Consider the following 20,643-nt stretch of genomic DNA (forward strand, 5'->3'; position numbering starts at 1 on the left):
ATTTATTGATTACTTATTGTATATGAGAACTGGTCTTAGGCACTGTGGGAATACTAGGAGGAAAAAATGCATGGTTATTACCTCTAAGAATTCTAATATAATAAAGGTAAGTGCTAACTTCTAGTGAGCACTTGTTATAGACATGAAATATTTCTTTCAATCCTCAAGAGGTACAGATGCTCTTATTATTGACATTTCTTGGGGAAACTGTAGACAAGGAACCAGACTTAAATTAAAATATATAGCCCAAGCCACCCAGTTTGTAAGTTGCATAGCTGGGATTGGAGCCCAGATGGTCTAATGTACTTCAGAGACACATTGCCTGACCCTGTAGTTGGAAAAGTTTTCCTTATTGAGAATCTTATTTAACACCAGGTTTCTTTTTCTACTGTTTCACACTAGCTGATTCTCCCACCTGCACACAAAAGCATGTTTGGGGCATTTATTGGTGGGAATAGGGCTCCAGATAATTAATGGTGGAGAAAGTAGATGCTTAAGGCTCAATGACTCTGTACAGAGCCAAGTCAGCCTAGAGGTGGCCAAGTAAATGTGAAAAGAGGAAGGGGAGAGGGGAGAAGCATCACTGGGAAACCACTTGTGTGCCTTCTTGATAGACTTGCTGACTCTGACCTCTGATCCATTCTTTCTACACACTGAAAAAATCTGTCTAGAAAAAGAATCTCTTGCCTGACTGGTGATGGTACAGTGGCTAGAGCAGTCATGGCCAACATATGGCCCGCAGGCCAGATCCAGCCCACATAATGAGTTTATGCAGCCCACAATTAAATTTTTAATATTCTCTGCACGATGCACTGTGGAAATGAAATAAGTGGTACTTTTAAATCATTATACATAAACTACGATATCTTCAGTAATCTTCAGCTCAACTTATATTTGTGAACAAACTTTTTCTTTAATGAATCTAAATAAAAGTATAACAAGATCAAGATTGAATGATTTACATTTGGAGGCTGTGTTAAGAATAGCTACTACAATTATAGAGCCAAATATTAAAAAAATAATAGGTGATGCAAAGTGCCTCAACACGTCACATTAGTTTATTTGTTAATTTGTTGTACTAAATTACTTACATTTATTCATAAACAAATTACATAATAAAATTTTGTTTACTTAAATGTATCATTTTTGTATTTAACATTTTTTTAATTTTAATATTTTGTCTGGCCCATGAAAAAAGTTTTCTTTCTGATCTGGCCCGGGGCAAAAACTGTTGGCCACACCTGGGCTAGAGCATTGACCTGGGATGCTGAGGTCTCAGGTTCAAAATCCTGAGGTCACCAGTTTGAGTGCAGGCTCATCTGGCGTGAGTGCAGACTTCACAGCTTGAGCTCAGGGTCGCTGACTTGAGCATAGGATCATCAACATGATCCCAATGGTGGCTGGCTTGAGCCCAAAGGTCGCTGGCTTGAAGCCCAAGGTCTCTGGATTGAACTCAAGGTCACTGAATTGAGCAAGGGGTCATTGGCTCTGCTGGAGCCCCCTAGTCAAGGCACATATGGGAAGCAATCAATAAACAACGAAAGTGCCACAACTCTAAATTAATGTTTCTCATCTCTCTCCCTTCCAGTCTATCTCTCTGTTTCTCTGTCTCTCACACTCACTTTCTACAGAAAAAAAAGAAATAGAAAAGAATCTCTTGACTTCTAAAGCAATTGAGTATCTTTATTTTTTTTAATATATATATATCAATATATATATATAATTTTATTTTATTTATCTTTTTGATAGACTTGCTGACTCTGACCTCTGAGCTATTCTTTCTACACACTGAAAAATCTGTTTAGAAAAAAGAATCTCTTGCCTGACTGGTGATGGCACAGTGGCTAGAGCAGGCATGGCCAACATACGGCCTGTGGGCCAGATCTAGCCCGCATAATGAGTTTATGCAGCCTGCAATTAAATTTTTAGTATTCTCCGCATGATGCACTGTGGAAATTTTTTAAAAAGCACCTTAAAAATAAAGTCCACAAAAAACCAAATGATGCCATTATCACCTAAGAAAGAATCTAAAATTAGAATTTCAATACTTGGTCACCTTAAATGAGCAGTTTCTGTTTCTCTTTTGTAATTTTAACCATTATTTTGTAACATCTTGCTCATATTGCAAGATGCTCTTTGTGGGAGGGGTATTTTCTTTTAATTTTTTGTAACGAATTTCATTGATTTTTTTATTATTATACACAGGGAATAGCTACCTTAAACTTCAGCTCTTTAGCGTGCAATTGAGTATCTTGAAATGAAACTTGATCATAATCCAGCTGTTTCAGAGACCCCCCCAAAAAAAGAATGAATGCTTCCCCTCTTTTATCTAGTAATTCCACCACTGTATATATTTATATAGTTTTATAGGTATGCATTTTTCTTGGAGAAGGCAGAGAAGATATATTTACCCCATTTCCCATTTGAGGAGAATCTGCTACTTACACTGGTTGACTGATTGTTCACATTCTTATGGCTTGGTAGTAGCTGAGGTAGGATTGAAATCCAGGCTCTCTGGTTTCTGGTCCTGGAATTGAGAAAAGAAGGAGAAAATCAGATTTTAAATTATTTCCTACTGAGGTAAACTTGGGCATTAAGAATTTGAGCCCTGGCTGGTTGGCTCAGTGGTAGAGCGTGGCCTGGCATGCGGGGGACCTGGGTTCGATTCCCGGCCAGGGCACATAGGAGAAGCGCCCATTTGCTTCTCCACCCCCACCCCCCTCCTTCCTCTCTGTCTCTCTCTTCCTCTCCCGCAGCCAAGGCTCCATTGGAGCAAAGATGGCCCGGGCGCTGGGGATGGCTCCTTGGCCTCTGCCCCGGGTGCTAGAGTGGCTATGGTCGCGGCAGAGCAACGCCCGGAGGGGCAGAGCGTCGCCCCTGGTGGGCGTGCCGGGTGGATCCTGGTCGGGCGCATGTGGGAGACTGTCTGACTGTCTCTCCCCGTTTCCAGCTTCAGAAAAATACAAAATAATAATAATAATAATAATAAAAGAATTTGAATAATTACCATTTGTTGAACGGTTACTTTGTGTTTGGCATTTGTTATGCATCATGCCAATTGGTTGCTAAAAGAAATATTTGGTGAGGTACTAGTACACCTATTTCACAGCTGAAGAAACTGAGGCTCAAAAGAAGTTCAATAACTTGCCCAAATTCACCAAAGCAGTAAAGGATGAATGTAAGATTTGAAACCAGGGATGTCTCTGGTTTAGGTCGAATACTGTTTTCACCAGATCATTTTGCTTCTAATTATTTAGTCTTTCTAAGCCTCATTATCATATATACTGGTAAAATAAAAGTACAAATACTTACCTTTCAGGCTTGTTATGAGGATTAACTGAAATAATTTGCATAGAGTGCCTTTCCTGAGGACTGGCACATATTAGATGCTCAGTAAACGGTAATCTCTTCCCCAAAGTTTAGGGATAGAAAAGCATGGTTAATGACCTTGAACAAAAACATTTTCAGTATATACCAAGTGGCACAACAAATATTAGATCCCCAAACAAATCTCTACAAAGGACCATCTGTATCTTTTCTTATTACATATTTTGAAAACCCTGTTATTTATATTCTTTGAGGTCAGGGGCATGACTTACTGAACTTTGTGCCTCTGTCCCTATATTCTACTAAACCCACATTGTCTTAAGTTTTAATATTTGCTCAATTTGTATTTATTGAAGTGAATGAGTTCTGAGCACTTCAAGGGAGAAACCATTAGTGTTCATGTCTTTGGGAATGTCTTAATCGCCACAAAGTTAAATCTTAAATTGATCTCAAACTTTTAGTTTAATTTAGACAATTTTGAGACAACAAATAAAGCACTTGTTCTAAGCTCCATGGATACTGTTTATGATTGTGGGTTTTGTCAACTATGCAAGGATGCCTGGACAAGAGGAATAAAATTATCTCATATTCTGCTGGCTCACAGAGGGAGCATCTTGTTCCAATTTTTACAAAGGCAATGTATGGGTTAGCAGTTGCTTTGCTAGACTTGCAGTTTTTCTGTTTTTATTTTTTTATAAATGAACATAATTCTATAATGTTATGTATAAATATTCTTTGTATCACTGTCCATGTTTTTATTTCTATTGCTGAAGATCATATATTTTCTTTCTTTAATATATTCAGAGGAAACAATAAGATTTAACTTTTAATAAAAAATACAAGACACATACCAGAATGTCAAAATATTTTCTTAATTTCTTGGTACTAAATGTTCCGTACTTACATTTCCTCCCTAGGCGAATTGTACGTGGGCAGACCCAAAGGAGTTTGGATAAGCATAATCCAAGAGTATGTTATAAAAACATCTCACAGTGGGGAAAAATAGAAAACTGTCCAATCCCTGAGTTTTATGGGAACCCTCCTATGGTATGTACAATTTATTGTTGCTATTACAGTTTCATTACCAAAATCTTCAAAATGTGTCTAAGAAATATGTACAAATGGCATAGAGTTGTCCGTTACAAATATCATGGAACTGCTTGAATGTTATCAGTATCTACTAAACTCAGTATAGAATTATTTATTGAACAGTAAGAACATCCTGATATAAAACTTGGATAAACATTGTTTTGGAAGTGCTCTTTGGGTTCAAGAAGCTCCAACTTTTCTCTTCTGTATGTAAGGGTCACAATAATACCAGTTAATGATTTTCAGAGGGATTCCATCATGAGCTGAATCCAGTAGCTCAGATAATCACAAATAAGGAGAGCTAGGAGCCTCTTTAGATACCAGGAGGTAAGACTTTCTATATAGCTTTCAGAGCTGAGAAGGAAATTGATGAGGTGACACATAGGGTTGCCTTTCGGCATCAGGAGGTCCTGCCAATGAGGCATAAAAGAGGTTGGACAACCAGGTTTATACAAATGACACTGCACGGTAGAGCAAGAGTGTGGCAAGGCTAACAAAGGAAAACATGCTGAAATATTTACCTACTTTTGTTGGGAGCTCCAAAGTACTCCATTATTTGTATTTTCAATATCTCTGCTCCATAGAGTAAGAAGTGGGCCCTATGATGTTTACATTTTTCTGCCCATGACAAGCAGTATACTTTATTGGTTATTATGTTAATCATTGATATAAAACTAGGCAAAAAAAATAAACATTTTTACAGGGCTTCTGAACAGAACTATTATTTTTTTCCTTAAGCACAGTATAATATAAAAATAAATTTCCCATGCAATTTTATCCTTTCTTTTTTTTTCCTGTTCTACAAATGTAGGAATACCTTTTCTTTAGATACAACATGTTCTCTGAGGACTTAACATCTTTAAGCATTCTTGCTCATTAATGAAAGCAATCAGACACCTCAGTGAACTGTTTCCACTACATGCAGACATCAACGGAAGAGAGAAAAAGGGAACTGTATTTCAGGTTCTCTTATGGACTAATAGAAGGCATATTTCCTCGAAGACAGCTGGAGTTAGAGTACTGCTATCTTAACATTAGCATTGGAATCAATGTCTAAACCTGGTTCCATTCAATGGAGTCCCATTTGGCATCCAGGAAATAGATGCACGATGTCAGACTGGTTTAAAAACCTGTGCTATGAAAACAAAGACCAGTAGCAGAACATTACTGAATTTTAGAGCAGATATTCTTCAACTTTGGCTAGAGAGGGGAACATTTAGGTGATATTACCTTCTAAAATTTTTTGCTACTTCAGGTATTAAACTAGGTGTCCTCAACTTCCAATAATTAGTTTCTAAAAATAATTTAGTAGAAAGATCATGTGAGACTATGAGAAGCACTTTGTGGTTTTATTTCCTTCTTGGAATTTATTCTAAAATGTCATCTAGATGACATTGCCTTCTAAATTCTTTGCTACTTCAGGTATTAAAGTAGGAACCTAACTGACTGAGTCCCAGGATGGATCTGTTAGGCCTAAATATTTTTATATAGCCAACAATGCTGCAAGTTAATTCCAGTGTTCCGAAACATCACAGATTCTGACAAGAGGAGAACCTAGAATCTGAAAATCTTTCAGTTTGTCCCTATTCTGCAAGTACATTGCATAGCCCCTAGAATCTTACCAAGATATTGGAGAAACAGCTAAATTCTTTTTTTTTAAATAATTTTATTTTTTTAATGGGGAGACATCAATAAATCAGGATACATATATTCAAAGATAACATGTCCAGGTTATCTTGTCGTTCAATTATGTTGCATACCCATCACCCAAAGTCAGATTGTCCTCTGTCACCTTCTATCTGGTTTTCTTTGTGCCCCTCCCCCTCCCCCTTACCCTCTCCCTCTCCCCCCTCCCCCTGTAACCACCACACTCTTATCAATGTCTCTTAGTCTCACTTTTATGTCCCACCTACTTATGGAATAATGCAGTTCCTGTTTTTTTCCTGATTTGCTTATTTCACTTCGTATAATGTTATCAAGATCCCACCATTTTGCTGTAAATGATCTGATGTCATCATTACTTATGGCTGAGTAGTATTCCATAGTGTATATGTGCCATATCTTCTTTATCCAGTCATCTATTGACGGGCTTTTTGGTTGTTTCCATGTCCTGGCCACTGTGAACAAGGCTGCAATAAACATGGGGCTGCGTGTGTCTTTACATATCAATGTTTCTGAGTTTTGGGGGTATATACCCAGTAGAGGGATTGCTGGGTCATAAGGTAGTTCTATTTTCAGTTTTTTGAGGAACCACCATACTTTCTTCCATAATGGTTGTACTACTTTACATTCCCACCAACAGTGGATGAGGGTTCCTTTTTCTCCACAGCCTCTCCAACATTTGTTATTACCTGTCTTGTTAATAATAGCTAATCTAACAGGTGTGAGGTGGTATCTCATTGCAGTTTTGATTTGCATTTCTCTAATAACTAAAGAAGATGAGCATCTTTTCATATATCTGTTGGCCATTTGTATTTCTTCCTGGGAGAAGTGTCTGTTCATGTCCTCTTCCCATTTTTTTATTGGATTGAAACAGCTAAATTCTTACATAAAATTTCTCAACTTGCAAAAGAATAAATTTTTACTACATAACAATTGAAAGCAATTTCAATTTTGCATTAAAAATATGGTGTTGCTGAAATGCTATCTTTTAGAGAAATGTTCATTCTGAAACCAACCTTGCTTTGCTATATGGTTATTGCAACTGCTATTGCAACACTAGGAGGAAATCCCATTCTTTTAGGCAGTTCCTCTTGAGAAATTTTCATATTACATATATAGTTCCCCAATGTTGCCATGAGAATGTTCACTTTTACTGGCTCAAATTTTAATTTTAAATATTTTCATGGATTCTGTTGTAGAATACATTAGCTAGTCTAATACAAAGTATTGAAACAAACCTATAAATATTAACTTGACTTCTAAAATGTTTTGTCCTTATGAATCTTTTATTAGCTATCACCCTTAACATATCCTTGAAAAAACTTTTTTCTCTGGTTACAGACTTGGAAATGGATAGTGGGTCCCATGTTCCTGTATCTCTGTGAGAGGTTGGTACGATTCTGGCGATCTCAACAGAAGGTGGTCATTACCAAGGTATTGGATTCTTTAGGATTTACTAATAGAATCTAACAATAGCATGGGAAAGTCCACCCAAATTCTCTTTTTCATTGGTCATATTTTTCTTTTATTCAGTTTCTTATGATTAGAGTTAGAGCAGAGAGATGACCTATAGTTAATTTCAATGTATTTAGCTTGATATTCAAATGATTGAGCCTTTTGACTGTATAAACTAAAAGTTAACATTTTCTGTTGAAAAGTGAACCCAAATGCTTTGTGTAAATGAGTGTGGTGTGTGTATGTGTATGCGTGTGTAGGGGAGGGAAGCAAGAGATGAGTTCAAAAGGCTATATGTTCAGCCTCAGAATATTCAGATGACAAAAGAACAAGGGAAACAAGGGTAGGTCTGGTTGAGGTTGAGAAAGTTTCCCAGATCCTCTTTACTTCCTTTTCTGTGCTTTATATATAATCATAGACCATCAAAGTTAGAGTACCCAAAGTCTCATGCAACTTACCAACTAAACTGCATATAGAATTGAGCCTCTTAGTTGTAAGCATATAATGGCTTTCCCCCCAACAATTCTATGCTGCTTCTCATCATTAAATAAGTAAATAAATAAATAAATCCAGCTAAATAAATAGAAACTTCTTATTATAGTTTCAGGAAACACAAGACAAGATTATTTCTATAAAATAAAATTCAATTTAATTTAGTTCAAAAGATATTTACCAAAAGCCTACTGTGGGTTATTTAAAAAAAAAAACATACCAGTTCTTTCTGTCCTTCACCCCAACTTTTCTTTGCTATCATCTGTGGAAGGTGGTAGTAAAGACAGAAGCTTGTATTAGCAATCTGGAAATATAAAAAGCTACAGAAGTTCTCCTTTTATGATACTGTACTTATATTGTACTTTAAGAGAAAGGAAAAAGCACAGATCAGCAAAAAGCATTACCTCAAAATTTCCCTTACTAGACAAGAACTAACAAGTGTTTCCTTTTAACATATTTCTAAGGCAAACTTGTTTTCCTTTGAATAAAATAGATACTCATTTTCTTCTCCTATTAACACACATAAGAAACAAGGTATTATCTAAAAGTATTCCAGTGATAACAATGTCCCCTACTACATTTTATTAAATTAAATTTCAATTTTGCCTGTGGTAGGTAGCAGAATTGCTATAGTAAAAATTGGTTTCACCATACAAAATTACGTGTTAAATATAATTTTCAAAATAATTTTGATAAATATTTTCTGGTTTCAAAATGAGGCTTTACAACTAATTTCAGTGTTGAGGGCAAATTGATTACAGCTTTATCCTATAAGATATATAGAGGTGGGCAAAAGTAGGTTTACAGTTGTAATACCAATAAATAATACAATGATTAATAAATAATAATACAAGAATAACTCTGTGTTTTGCATACTCACAACTGTAAACCTACCTTTGCCCACCCCTGTATTCTTGTATTTAAATTACAAGTTTGGAAATGTTTGACAATTATTTATTTATTTATTTATTTATTTATTTATTTATTTATTTACAGGGACAGAAAGAGTGTCAGAGAGAGGGATAGTTAGGGACGGAGACAGGAACGGACAGAGATGAGAAGCATCAATCATTAGTTTTTCATTGTGACACCTTAGTTGTTCATTGATTGCTTCCTCATATGTGCCTTGACCACGGGTCTTCAACAGACCGAGTAACCCCTTGCTCGAGCCAGCGACCTTGGGTCCAAGATGGTGAGCCTTGCTCAAACCAGATGAGCCTGCATTCAAGCTGGCGACCTCGGGGTTTCGAACCTGGGTCCTCTGTGTCCCAGTCCGATGCTCTATCCACTGTGCCACCACCTGGTCAGGCTTGACAATTTTTATTAAAAGACTTCCCATTCTATTCCTCCTCACTAGTGAAAAGAAAAGCGCAGCAAGATCACTCACCATTAGGAAGCAGCTATTTTTTTTCTATTTATTTATTTTCTTTCTATATCTCATGGTTTGTTTTTAGTTGTACACATGAAGTTCTTCTAGGCTTCTCAAGAATCTTCAAAGAAACAATATATTGCTTTATGTATTGAAATGAAAACTTTTTATTGTGTTCAATTTTTTCAAATTATTTACCAACTCACCAGTTGATAGACATTTGGATTTTTTCCAATTTTTTGCTATTATAAACAAAGATGTTATCAACATCCATGTACATGGGTGGATGCCAATGGGTAGGTAGGGCTTGGCTTTGACAGAGATGGATGGTGTGTTCCCAAAATAAGGAGAAATGTAGAAAAAATGCATGACATCAGACAGGTTCAATGTGTGACCCAGGACAAAAGCAGACCAACACAGTTAGTTTGGGTTTGGGAGATGTTGCTATAATTAGCCGATGGAGTCTTCTTTTTCTATTCAGATGCTAAAACTCTTGATCATTCCCTGGGACGACAGAAAGTCTGGGCAGGAAATAATTTTTCTGTTTCTAGTTTCTAACCTCTTAGAGAAAAAATATAGCAGGCTGGTGGCTTAGGTTGAATTCCATTGTAAAGACTCTGAGACAGAGGCCCTGGCCAGTTGGCTCAGTGGTAAAGCATCAGCCCAGTGTGTGTATGTCCTGGGTTTGATTCCCAGCCAGGGCACACAGGAGAAGCTCCCATCTGCTTCTCCACCCTTTACCCTCTCCTTTCTCTTTATCTCTCTCCTCCCCTCCCGCAGCCAAGGCTCCATTGCCCAGGTGCTGAGGATTGCTCCATGGCCTCCACCTCAGGCACTAGAATGACTCCAGTTGCAACAAAAGCAACGCCCCAAATGAGCAGAGCATCGCCTCCTAGTGGGCATGCCGGGTGGATCCTGGTTGGGCGTATATGGGTGTCTGTCTCTGTGCCTCCGTGCTTCTCACTTCAGAAAATTACAAAATAAATAAATAGGGGAGAGGGAAAAGCTGACCCTCAATGTGATTGGAACTGTAGCCTCAACTGATCTTATAGTTAGTGCTGGAGTTAGTATGGTCAGGACTTCGTATTTCTACATCAGCTAATTCTTGACCATGGGCTACAGCTGAGGGCAATTCCCAATGAAAGACACATATACTGCAGCAAATTCTGTGTTAGCCCTGAAGAAGGAACCTGTGTGTGGCACCTTAGTTTAGCCCTTTATCCACATGGAAAATGAAAAGGCAAATATTTGGGAAAAGCATTGTTTCCAGAGACGTGTTTTGTTCTATAGGTGGTCACTCATCCTTTCAAGACCATCGAGCTACAGATGAAGAAGAAAGGATTTAAGATGGAGGTGGGACAATACATTTTTGTCAAGTGCCCCAAGGTATCTAACCTAGAGTGGCACCCTTTCACACTGACCTCTGCCCCTGAGGAAGATTTTTTCAGCATCCATATCCGTATCGTTGGGGACTGGACAGAGGGACTGTTCAATGCTTGTGGCTGTGACAAGCAGGAGTTTCAAGATGCCTGGAAACTACCTAAGTGAGTACAAAGCACCTTATTACAAAGGTGTATGAGTTCAGGAAAAATGACACTAAATAGCTCCTCTCCTCTAATCTATCACTATCTCCTGAGTCTGACAAAACACATAGGTTCTACAAATATAGGTAGCTATCTGTATGTTCCCCATTTTATGTGTGTGGTGTGTTTGTGCATATATATATAAAATCTTCAGTGAAACATAAAATATTTGAATCAAGTATTAATAATGAACATTCCCAAATTCTTTTCATATGTAAGGATCAAGGCCGATGTATATTAACTTTTCTAACAAACAAACTAATAGTATATTAAAGATATTCTTAAAATTTAATTGGCATATGATATTTGAGGGCAAATGACACGTCATTCACTTTACCTCCTTCTCCCCACATGCTCAACATGGTGCCAGGCAGGTAGTGGATGCTGATAAAGAGTTTGTTGAATACCTCCAGAAATAGATGAAAATTGGATATATGAAATCTACAGGATGTTATGATATAGCAATTTCCCTTTGAAGTTCAATATAAGCAGAAAATTCAAGTGTGGGATACCCTGGCACAAAACACAGATGTGCTTGTGTGTATGTGTGTGGGTTTGTGTGACTATGTTGTGGGTGAAGTGGATGGAGAGATGAACAAAATATCCCTGAGAGTTACCAAATGTTTTCAATAAGATAAAAATTTCTCTTCATACTTCCAAGCCCGGTGTTAACAATAAGTTGGTTAGTTGAAAGCTGTTTCACAGAACAAAGTGCCCTGTAGATACCTTGCCCTGGTTTAAAGTTACATATTGCACATCCCCAGGAATAATGTGTGTACCATCCCACTCTGAAGAGTAAGATATGTCTTTAAACCATCTCTTCTCATGCTTCCCTCCAGGATAGCAGTTGATGGGCCCTTTGGCACAGCCAGTGAAGATGTGTTCAGCTATGAGGTGGTGATGTTAGTAGGAGCAGGAATTGGAGTCACACCCTTTGCATCCATTCTCAAGTCAGTCTGGTACAAATATTGTAATAATGCCACCGATCTGAGGCTCAAAAAGGTAGGTTCTTTCATTTTTCAGAGGGCTTGGAGCATCCATCACACTCTGCCAAGTGAGATCCAAGAAAGCCTTTGGAGCTGAGGGTGGCAGAGACCAAGGGAATGTAGTCGGGTTCAAGGTGATGCCAGAGAGGCAGGATTGGCTTAATAGCACTATTTGATAAGTTAAATGTACTTCAGTATAAGTGACCCATTAGTAAAAGTAATAGACTGTATTTTTATATTATCATATGGAATAATATGTTACAAGAAATTTGGAAGAAAGAAAGTTGGGATAGAGAAAAAGTATTCACAATCAATAGCTATTCAAATCAATACCTATCATTGTTTGTATATTATCTTTCTTTTTTCTTTTTTAATTTCAGTGAGAGAAGGGGAGATAGGCAGATTCCTGCATGCGCCCTAACTGGGATCTACCCCACAACCCCTGTCTGGAGACAATGCTTGCAACTGAGCTATTTTTAGTGCCTGAGGAGGAGGCTCCATGAAGCTATCTTCAGTGCTTGGGGCCAACTTGCTTGAATCAATTGAGCCATGGCTGTAGGAAGAGAAGAGGGGGGGAGGGGAGGGAGAGGAGAAGCAAATGGTTGCTTCTCCTATGTGTTCTGACTGGGAATCAAACCCAGACTTCCACATACCACGTCAATGTTCTACCACTGTGCCAACAGGCCAGGGCCTGTATATTATCTTTCAATATGTTCCCATATGTTTACATATTTTAGAAAAGTTCTAAACATTGAGAATGTACGATTTCATGTCCTACTTTTCTAAAAATAATGTTTTTCAGTGTTGTCACAAGCTTTATAAAAATGATTTTAATGATTTCACCATGTTCCATTGAGAAGATGTAGAGTCATTTTTCTATTATCCCAGGTTAGAGATCAAAATCAATTTTATTTTCATCTTCCTAAAACTTCTGTTGCAGAAGGAAGGCAGGATATGTACCTTTCATGTAACTTACTTTTTTATGGATAGCTATTCAGAATAAATTCCCAGAGGATTTTTTTTTTTTTTTGGTCTCAAGTAAATTTGGTTTCATTGCCTGATAAAGGATAATAAAACTTGAAACATTCTAATAACTCCAGAGATGAACTCTAATAGGAACACTAAGCTTACCTTGACTTTTTGTTTTCCCTTTTTCCTCTTTTCCATGTCAGGGAGGTGTGGGTAGAACTAATTTTTCCCCTAGGAACTCAGGAATGTTTGGTGGTATCAGGCAGGGAAGTAGTTCTGTGGCAGCCACTGCCAGTATAGATTCCAGTGGTCTGTCTGAGAGGAGGTACAGGGGAAGCCTGGGATTCTGGGAGGGCAAGAGCAGACCCAGAGAGAAAGTGGTAGGCTGGTTTTCTTTCCTTAAACTATGTATTTTTGAAGCCAAGCTATCCATCCACTGCCTTGCCAATGTGAAGGCCAGGGCAAGTCCATGTGAACTAGCTTGTCAAACATCTAGAGCTTTCTGACAACCTGTCTCTAGACTTTTTGAGCAGAAAGAAAGCCTTGTGGGAACAGAAGAAAGCCCTGTGTCAGTGCTGACAGGTCCTACTTAAATATAATCTGTTTTATGATTCATCCTCTTTCAGATCTACTTTTACTGGCTGTGCCGGGACACGCATGCCTTTGAGTGGTTTGCAGACTTGCTTCAGCTGCTGGAGACCCAGATGCAGGAGAGGAACAATGCGGACTTCCTCAGCTATAACATCTACCTTACCGGCTGGGATGAGTCACAGGTGAGGACATAATCCCAAATTCCAGGTCCTTCTTACAGTGCCAAGGGCTACTAACTTTCCCTTGGCTATTGGAGTGTCTTCTGCACTGTTTTTACTAAGAACAGTTGATGGATTCCAGTAATTCAACTCATTCACGCTCACTCAAAATCCTCATATATTCAGACTGTTGAGATTAGATATAAAGTTGATATTTGTGAAAAGGATCAAAGCTAAGTGGCTGACAATGAATAAAAGCCATGACTTTGAGCTTACTAGAGTAATGCTCCCACCAGGGTTCTCAAACAAGTTAGACCAGATGATCCACTGGGTAATGAAAAGAAAGTATTAGTGCTCTCTCTCTTATTTACATATATATATATATATATATATATACACACACACACACACATACACATACATATATATATATAAAATTATATTCCTCTAATTTTATATTTATGTATGTTTTATAATATACACAATAAATTTTAAATGTAGTATTAAATTCCTCAGTTATTAGAGTTATTAAGCATATACTATATGCCAGGTTTTTTTCTTTTTTCTTTTTGTGTGATAGAGACACAGAGTCAGAGAGAGGGATAGATAGGGACAGACCAACAGGAATGGAGAGAGATGAGAAGCATCAATCATTAGTTTTTCGTTGTAGCACTTTAGTTGTTCATTGACTGCTTTCTCATATTTGCCTTGCCCGGGGGGGGGGGGCTACAACAGACTGAGTGACCCTTTGCTCAAGCCAGTGACCTTGGGCTCAAACTGGTGAGCCTTGCTTAAACCAAATGAGCCTGCATTCAAGCCGGCTACCTCAGGGTTTCCAACATGGTTCCTCTGCATCCCAGTCCGACGCTCTATTCACTGCGCCACCACCTGATCAGGCCAGGTTTTGTTCTTAGTGTTTATATAGTTTGTCCATTTCAATCCTCACAACAGCCCTATGCAGTAAAAGCTATTATTATCCACATTTTACAGGTGAGGAAACCAAGACTAGAACAAATTAGGTCATGCTCCAGAACTGCACTCTTTATGACTCTCAGTAGTTCACTATTATCATTTGTAAATAAATCAAAATATATCTGACAAACGTGATATATATAGTACATATGTATGTGTATATGTGTGTGTATGTGTATGTGTATTCCCTCCATTCAGTGATATTTATCAATGTAGACATTCTACAATTCACAAGACAACCCTCCACAACAAAGAATGATCTCCCTACCTGACAAAAGTCGCTCATTTGAGAAACTCTGAAACAAGTTAATTCCAAAGGGGTAACATATTTATAAATAAGCAAACATTAATGACTTTCATGGAAACAGTATAAGCTGTCACTTGAAAGAAAAGCTACAGCAAGAGTCTCTGGCCATTCTGACCAGTGTCTCAGTGACTCCTCAATCCTTGGCATTTTTCCATACAGCTTGTACCTGGGAACTGACTTTTTCTCATTTGGGTTTTGGCATATTTTTTAGCATAGATTTCCCAACTCTTAGAAGAGCCTTGCTGCAAATGTGCCAGGGACACATGACCATGAAAATTGCTACTCCAGGAAAGTGGTTTCAAGATGTGACTTCTGAAATTTAAAAACAAAATAACAAAAATACTTAATGAAAATGAAACCCCAAAGAAAAATTTATAATATACAAATTGCTTTGCAGTTATTTAAAAAGCCAGATATAATTTTAATAGGAAATTTATTTATATTGAAAAATAATTATTTTGCATTGTAAAACTAATCTCTGTAAGACTAGTAATCATCCTTTTTTTTTCTTTTTTTGTGTGTGGCAGAGACAGGGAGAGACAGAGAGAGGGAGGACAGATAGGGACAGACAGACAGGAAGGGAGAAAGATGAGAAGCACCAATTCTTTGTTGCGGCACCTTAGTTGTTCATTGATTGCTTTCTCATATGTGCCTTGACCACGTGCCTTCAGCAGACCGAGTGAACCCTTGCTCGAGCCAGCGACCTTGGGCTTAAGCTGGTGAGCTTTGCTCAAACCAGATGAGCCCACACTCAAGCTGGCGACCTTGGGGTTTCAAACCTGAGTTCTCTGTGTCCCAGTCCGATGCTCTATCCACTGCGCCACTGAGTGGTCAGGCAGTAACCATCCTTCTTAACCTCATTCATCACCTGTCCAGTGGATTGAAAATATGATTTGATTTTTAAATAAATTTAAGTAAACACTTTTATGAAAAACAGCTGTTGTTCAAACTGAAGCTTCCTAGAATGGTAGCAGAATTAAAGATTTGATTATGTATATACACACACTCACTGAGACTAGCTTTCGGCTTGATTTAATGTTTCATTAACTATGTTACCAAAATATGAGTAAATTTTAGTCTATGGTTTTTTTAAAATTCATAGTGATTTAAATAATCCCAGAGGAGTGAGAGTGAAAGTATATTAGTGTGAAGAGAGAAAATTACAGAGCAAATAAAATATAGAGCTGAGAGAAAAACAAATGAGACAGAAATCAATGCAACTCACACTTCAAAGCCTAAGACAAATGCTGCGACCCTGAAACCTCCCCATATCTCCCCACTTTACCTCCCTTCTTTGTTCTCATTGAGATATTTGTGTCTCTTCTAAGGCACTCATCATACCCTATTCTACAAATACAATTATTCATGCCGATACTTCAAGGTCTGCCTTTCTAGATTATACATTGTGTGAGGAGATCTAGTTTGTTCATTTTTTTTATCTTCAACCCTTCAGCATGCCTTGCCCCAAATATATTGTTAGAATGGGTAGTGAGAGCTAGCTTTGTGAGATATGTAAACCTATCTATGTGGTTTTATAGCACGTCTGTATTTTTCCGAATCATGTCCATTCTTGCAGGCCAATCACTTTGCTGTGCACCATGACGAGGAAAAAGATGTCATCACAGGCTTGAAACAAAAGACTTTGTATGGACGGCCCAACTGGGATAATGAGTTCAAGACAATTGCGGGTCAACACCCAAAGTAAGGCATCCCCTGCTTTAAGGTGTTCTTGAGGCTTGTGGTTTGCCTAAAAGGAACAGCTCTAAAACATGGTTAGATTTGTATATTCTAGAAACAAAAATACCTAGATAACAAATATTTACACCCAATGGAAGTTTCTGAATATGTCTGACTTCAGGAGGAGTCTTTTAATCACATCAAAATTACCTGGGGAGTTATTAGAAACAATAATTCCCAGACTCTCACCTCAGACTTTCTGAATTCTGCTGCTCCCAAGTAGGACCATAACTTAGTTCTTTTCCTTCATTTTCTAAACTTTACTAATATATCTACTTCTTTTAATTCATTACAGTTTATACTTTTATAAAGGAGACACTGTCCTCACTTTCCCTTTTAATCTTGGGACCTAAATCATAAATTGATAGACATTCCAAGATCTTTTCTTCCTTCACTAATGCTTTAGCCATCGTGAAACTTTGAGGGGATCCTTTATCTTGCTAGAAAACATGATAAAATCAAGAAATCTCCACAAATATACCTTTCAGGCCATTGCTTCTTACACTTTGATGAGTGTAAGAATCACTTTTGGGATCTTTTAAAAATGCAGGTGCTGATTTTACTAGGTATGTTGTGGGGCCCAAGAATCTGTGTTGTTAAAATGCTGCCACTGAAGCTACTGGTCCGTAACCATACCTTGAGAAGCAAGGCTTCAGACTCTAAAATGTGGAGGGATAAAGCCACGAACTGTGGGCAGAGTCGGTGTACCTAAAGCGGATTTATTCCTGATTTCCAGTGGGAAGGTTGAAAAGATATAGAACCCCGAAAGAAAGTAGCCCACACACTCACAGATTCACCACCATCATTTTGTAGTAGAAGTTCCCATACACCTTGCTTGAATATCATTTTCCAGGAGAGTTGACTGTTATTTGAAGTACGCTGCTGCCCTCACAAACAACGCTGAGCAGCTCTCTCATAGAGTAATCTGAACTCAGTCATTTGTGGAAAAGACAAAGGAGCAGAGGGGACTCTGCCCTGGGGTGTAAATCATTTGGAATCTCCAATGTGCTGTGTAATCTATGGCATCCCAGAACCTGAAACTGTCTTTTCTTTCTTTCTTTCCCCGAAGTACCAGAATAGGAGTTTTCCTCTGCGGACCTGAAGCTTTGGCCGAGACCCTCAGTAAACAATGCATCTCCAACTCGGAGTCTGGCCCTCGAGGAGTTCATTTCATTTTCAACAAGGAAAACTTCTAATTGGCTCATTTTGTGAAGAAATAAATGTGGGTTATTTTGCCAAATACCCAACTAATGCTATTTGATAGTGTAAATCCTCCCCCCACCTTTAAAAATGGAGAAAAAGAAAATTTAATGTGAAGGTTTCCGTGAAAGAAATGCCAGATTATTTGATAATGATAATTTGCATTTTAATGGAGCTTTATGGTGTTTAGAGCACTTTTAAAAATATCATTTCATTTTTTTTTAATCAGTCATGCCAGAAAAGGGTAATTCAAGGATTCCTGGACTCAGTTTTTAGAAAACTAAAATGGGGACTCAAAATGGTGAATTAACTAACTCTCTGAAGTTTATGAAGCTGAGTGGGAAGACTACTAAACCAGGCTGTCTGACTCCAGGTTTAGTAGTCTTCCCATAATCCCAGGCTGCCTGGAAATGGGTCTGTATACTCCCCAAAAGAAGAAGCAAACCGGATCCATTTTGTATCATCTTCGTTGTCATTATTTTCATGTAGAAAGAAAATTTCCGAATAGTTAAGGATGATATATGCTGAGAGTAATTGAACACTTAGTGACAGGATTGACATTTAGGCATGCTCAAGTTCACCAAAACATCACATTAATTGTCTCAGTGATTCTTCTTCCCAAAATATATTAGGCTACCTGGAATTAATGTATTACCCGGCATTTATAATCATGCCTGGCAGAGAATGGATACTCAATGAAAATTTATTCAATGAATGAACAAAAAGACATTTAGAACCATGCAGTGCCAGAGTAGAATCAATTTAAAGCCTTAAACAGAAATATCTAAGGAAATATTTCCTATTATTATAGGCCAAATGAACATGATTCTCCTGAGAATAGAGAACAGGCTAAGGACAGCAACTAATAGGATGTCTTAGAGGTTCCATCACATTCTTAATTAAAGCATAGAGAAAAGGGATATAGAGGCATGAAACTAATTTTAGTCTTGCTTTCTATGATATGAAAGAAATGCAAGCTGATTTATTGCCTAAAAGGGTCTCCTCCAGCCAGAACTTGTGAATCTGAAATTAAGAATTGTGACAAGTATGTATCTGACATGTCCATCTGCTTTAAATAACATCCTCCCTTGTTTTACTTAAGTATGCACACAAACAAAATGGATCTTATTGGGTGACTAATGGTTTATTGTTTCATCATCATCATCATCATCACCACCATCATCAGGAAATATTTATCCTAGAAACTACAATACCCAGCTTACTGTGTAGGTATTGAATTCACACACAGTAGAATGTTCTTGATATTTATGTGTTCAAAAGAGAGTCTCTAAATCACTGTTAATATAGTCAGAAAGAGTTTTCTTTTTCTTACAACTACTCTTATTTCTGGGAAATAACAACAGTTTTATTGGCCCAACCCCCTGGAGCCACAGATATTTAGAATTATTTAACTTCAATAATGAGGAAGAAAGAGAAGAAAGGGGGAAGGGCACAAGACTAGATTAGGAAGAAAGAGGCAGGAAGGAGGAAAGAGAATAGAAGGAGAATGCTGCAAGAAAGATAAAAAAGGCAAAAGGTTAGGGTAGGGGAAGGGGGAGGGTCTCACATTGCTCAGGTTCTACCCCAGACTTAAAGTCTTGCATGTACTGAATGTAACTGAAGGAGGCATACACATATTCATTTTATTTTGATTGCATATGATATTGAATCTGAAATTCTGGTCACAAATTTGGATGCTGAATAGGCATATTCGGGGGACAGAGATGAACTAGTAAGAATTCAGTTGTTCTTTTGGGTTCGCAGGATCACTAGGGCACTAACAAGTCAGTCTTGCTGCTAGAATGTCATCTTCCCAAAATATCCCAGGAAGATTTCCACTTACAGAAAGCTAGGTCCATCACACTGCATGCCAAGTGTCAGTTCATTCATTTAAAAAAAACCTTTTATTGTGCTATTATCATGACTCCAGCTCTGTGCTCCTAGTTTCAATTCTTGAAACCAAAGTGTGAGAAAAAGTGAGAACCACAGTTATAAAGAGTCTGGAAATCTTGACCCTCACAAACCTATTGTGGCATAAATAAAAACAGCTCCATTTTGTTCTGAAAATGTTTCTCCCTTTGACACAAACAAAGTTTTCTCTCTTTGACATCAACATGCTTAAAAAATAGAGAGATCTGTCCTGTGTCATCCTGGTTATAAGATTTAAAAGATAAATGTAAAAGTGCTTGTTATTTTGAGAACTTCCTTCTTCATGCTTCTTCCAAGCCTCCAGAGCAGCTTTTGCAGCATTCAGTATTTAGCATTTAGTAACAAGTACTGAGAGAATGACTAAACATTGTTTTAATCTCCAGACTCTAAAGGCTTTTCTTAGTTTTGCTTTTGCAATATTGCATTTATGAAATTTGAATATTGTAGCTGTGATATATAAATGTCCTGGGGGACCCTGGGAGATAATTCTTAAGAAGAACTATTAAAATTGTGCTCAACTATTAAAATTAATGAGCTCTTTTAGTGTCTGTATTGTTGATTTTTGTGTTAAAAGGTGGACTCAGATAGCAAAGATTTTTTTCCTTCCCCGATGGAGTTAAGATTCTCTGTGTCTTTATATATGAAATGCCAAACACTGCACAATTTATGGATTGGGAAGGAAAACTTGAGTTCTATGTTGATGTCCTGGTGACCCTCACATCATTGGTATAAGGGACAAGGTAGTATCAACTTATATCATGGACAGAATTTCAAAGGCAAAGAAACCCTAGTATAAGGACCTCTCTTTTTTATTTCC

General features: G+C 37.7%; 1 protein-coding gene across 1 annotated transcript in view; it reads left to right on the forward strand.

Annotated features, from left to right (window-relative positions):
- The window catches only part of CYBB (cytochrome b-245 beta chain), a 37,509-nt gene extending 17,148 nt beyond the window's left edge, over nucleotides 1-20,361 (forward strand). Inside the window, exons 7-13 of the mRNA XM_066356879.1 lie at nucleotides 4,245-4,374; nucleotides 7,420-7,512; nucleotides 10,685-10,938; nucleotides 11,817-11,979; nucleotides 13,559-13,705; nucleotides 16,537-16,661; nucleotides 17,767-20,361. Of these exons, the coding sequence (XP_066212976.1) occupies nucleotides 4,245-4,374; nucleotides 7,420-7,512; nucleotides 10,685-10,938; nucleotides 11,817-11,979; nucleotides 13,559-13,705; nucleotides 16,537-16,661; nucleotides 17,767-17,893 (1,039 nt within the window). The 3' untranslated portion in view covers nucleotides 17,894-20,361. The remainder of the gene's footprint in view (nucleotides 1-4,244; nucleotides 4,375-7,419; nucleotides 7,513-10,684; nucleotides 10,939-11,816; nucleotides 11,980-13,558; nucleotides 13,706-16,536; nucleotides 16,662-17,766) is intronic.
- Nucleotides 20,362-20,643: the final 282 nt, after the last annotated feature.

The sequence above is a fragment of the Saccopteryx leptura genome, chromosome X (assembly GCF_036850995.1).
Source record: "Saccopteryx leptura isolate mSacLep1 chromosome X, mSacLep1_pri_phased_curated, whole genome shotgun sequence".
Taxonomy (NCBI): Eukaryota; Metazoa; Chordata; class Mammalia; order Chiroptera; family Emballonuridae; genus Saccopteryx; species Saccopteryx leptura.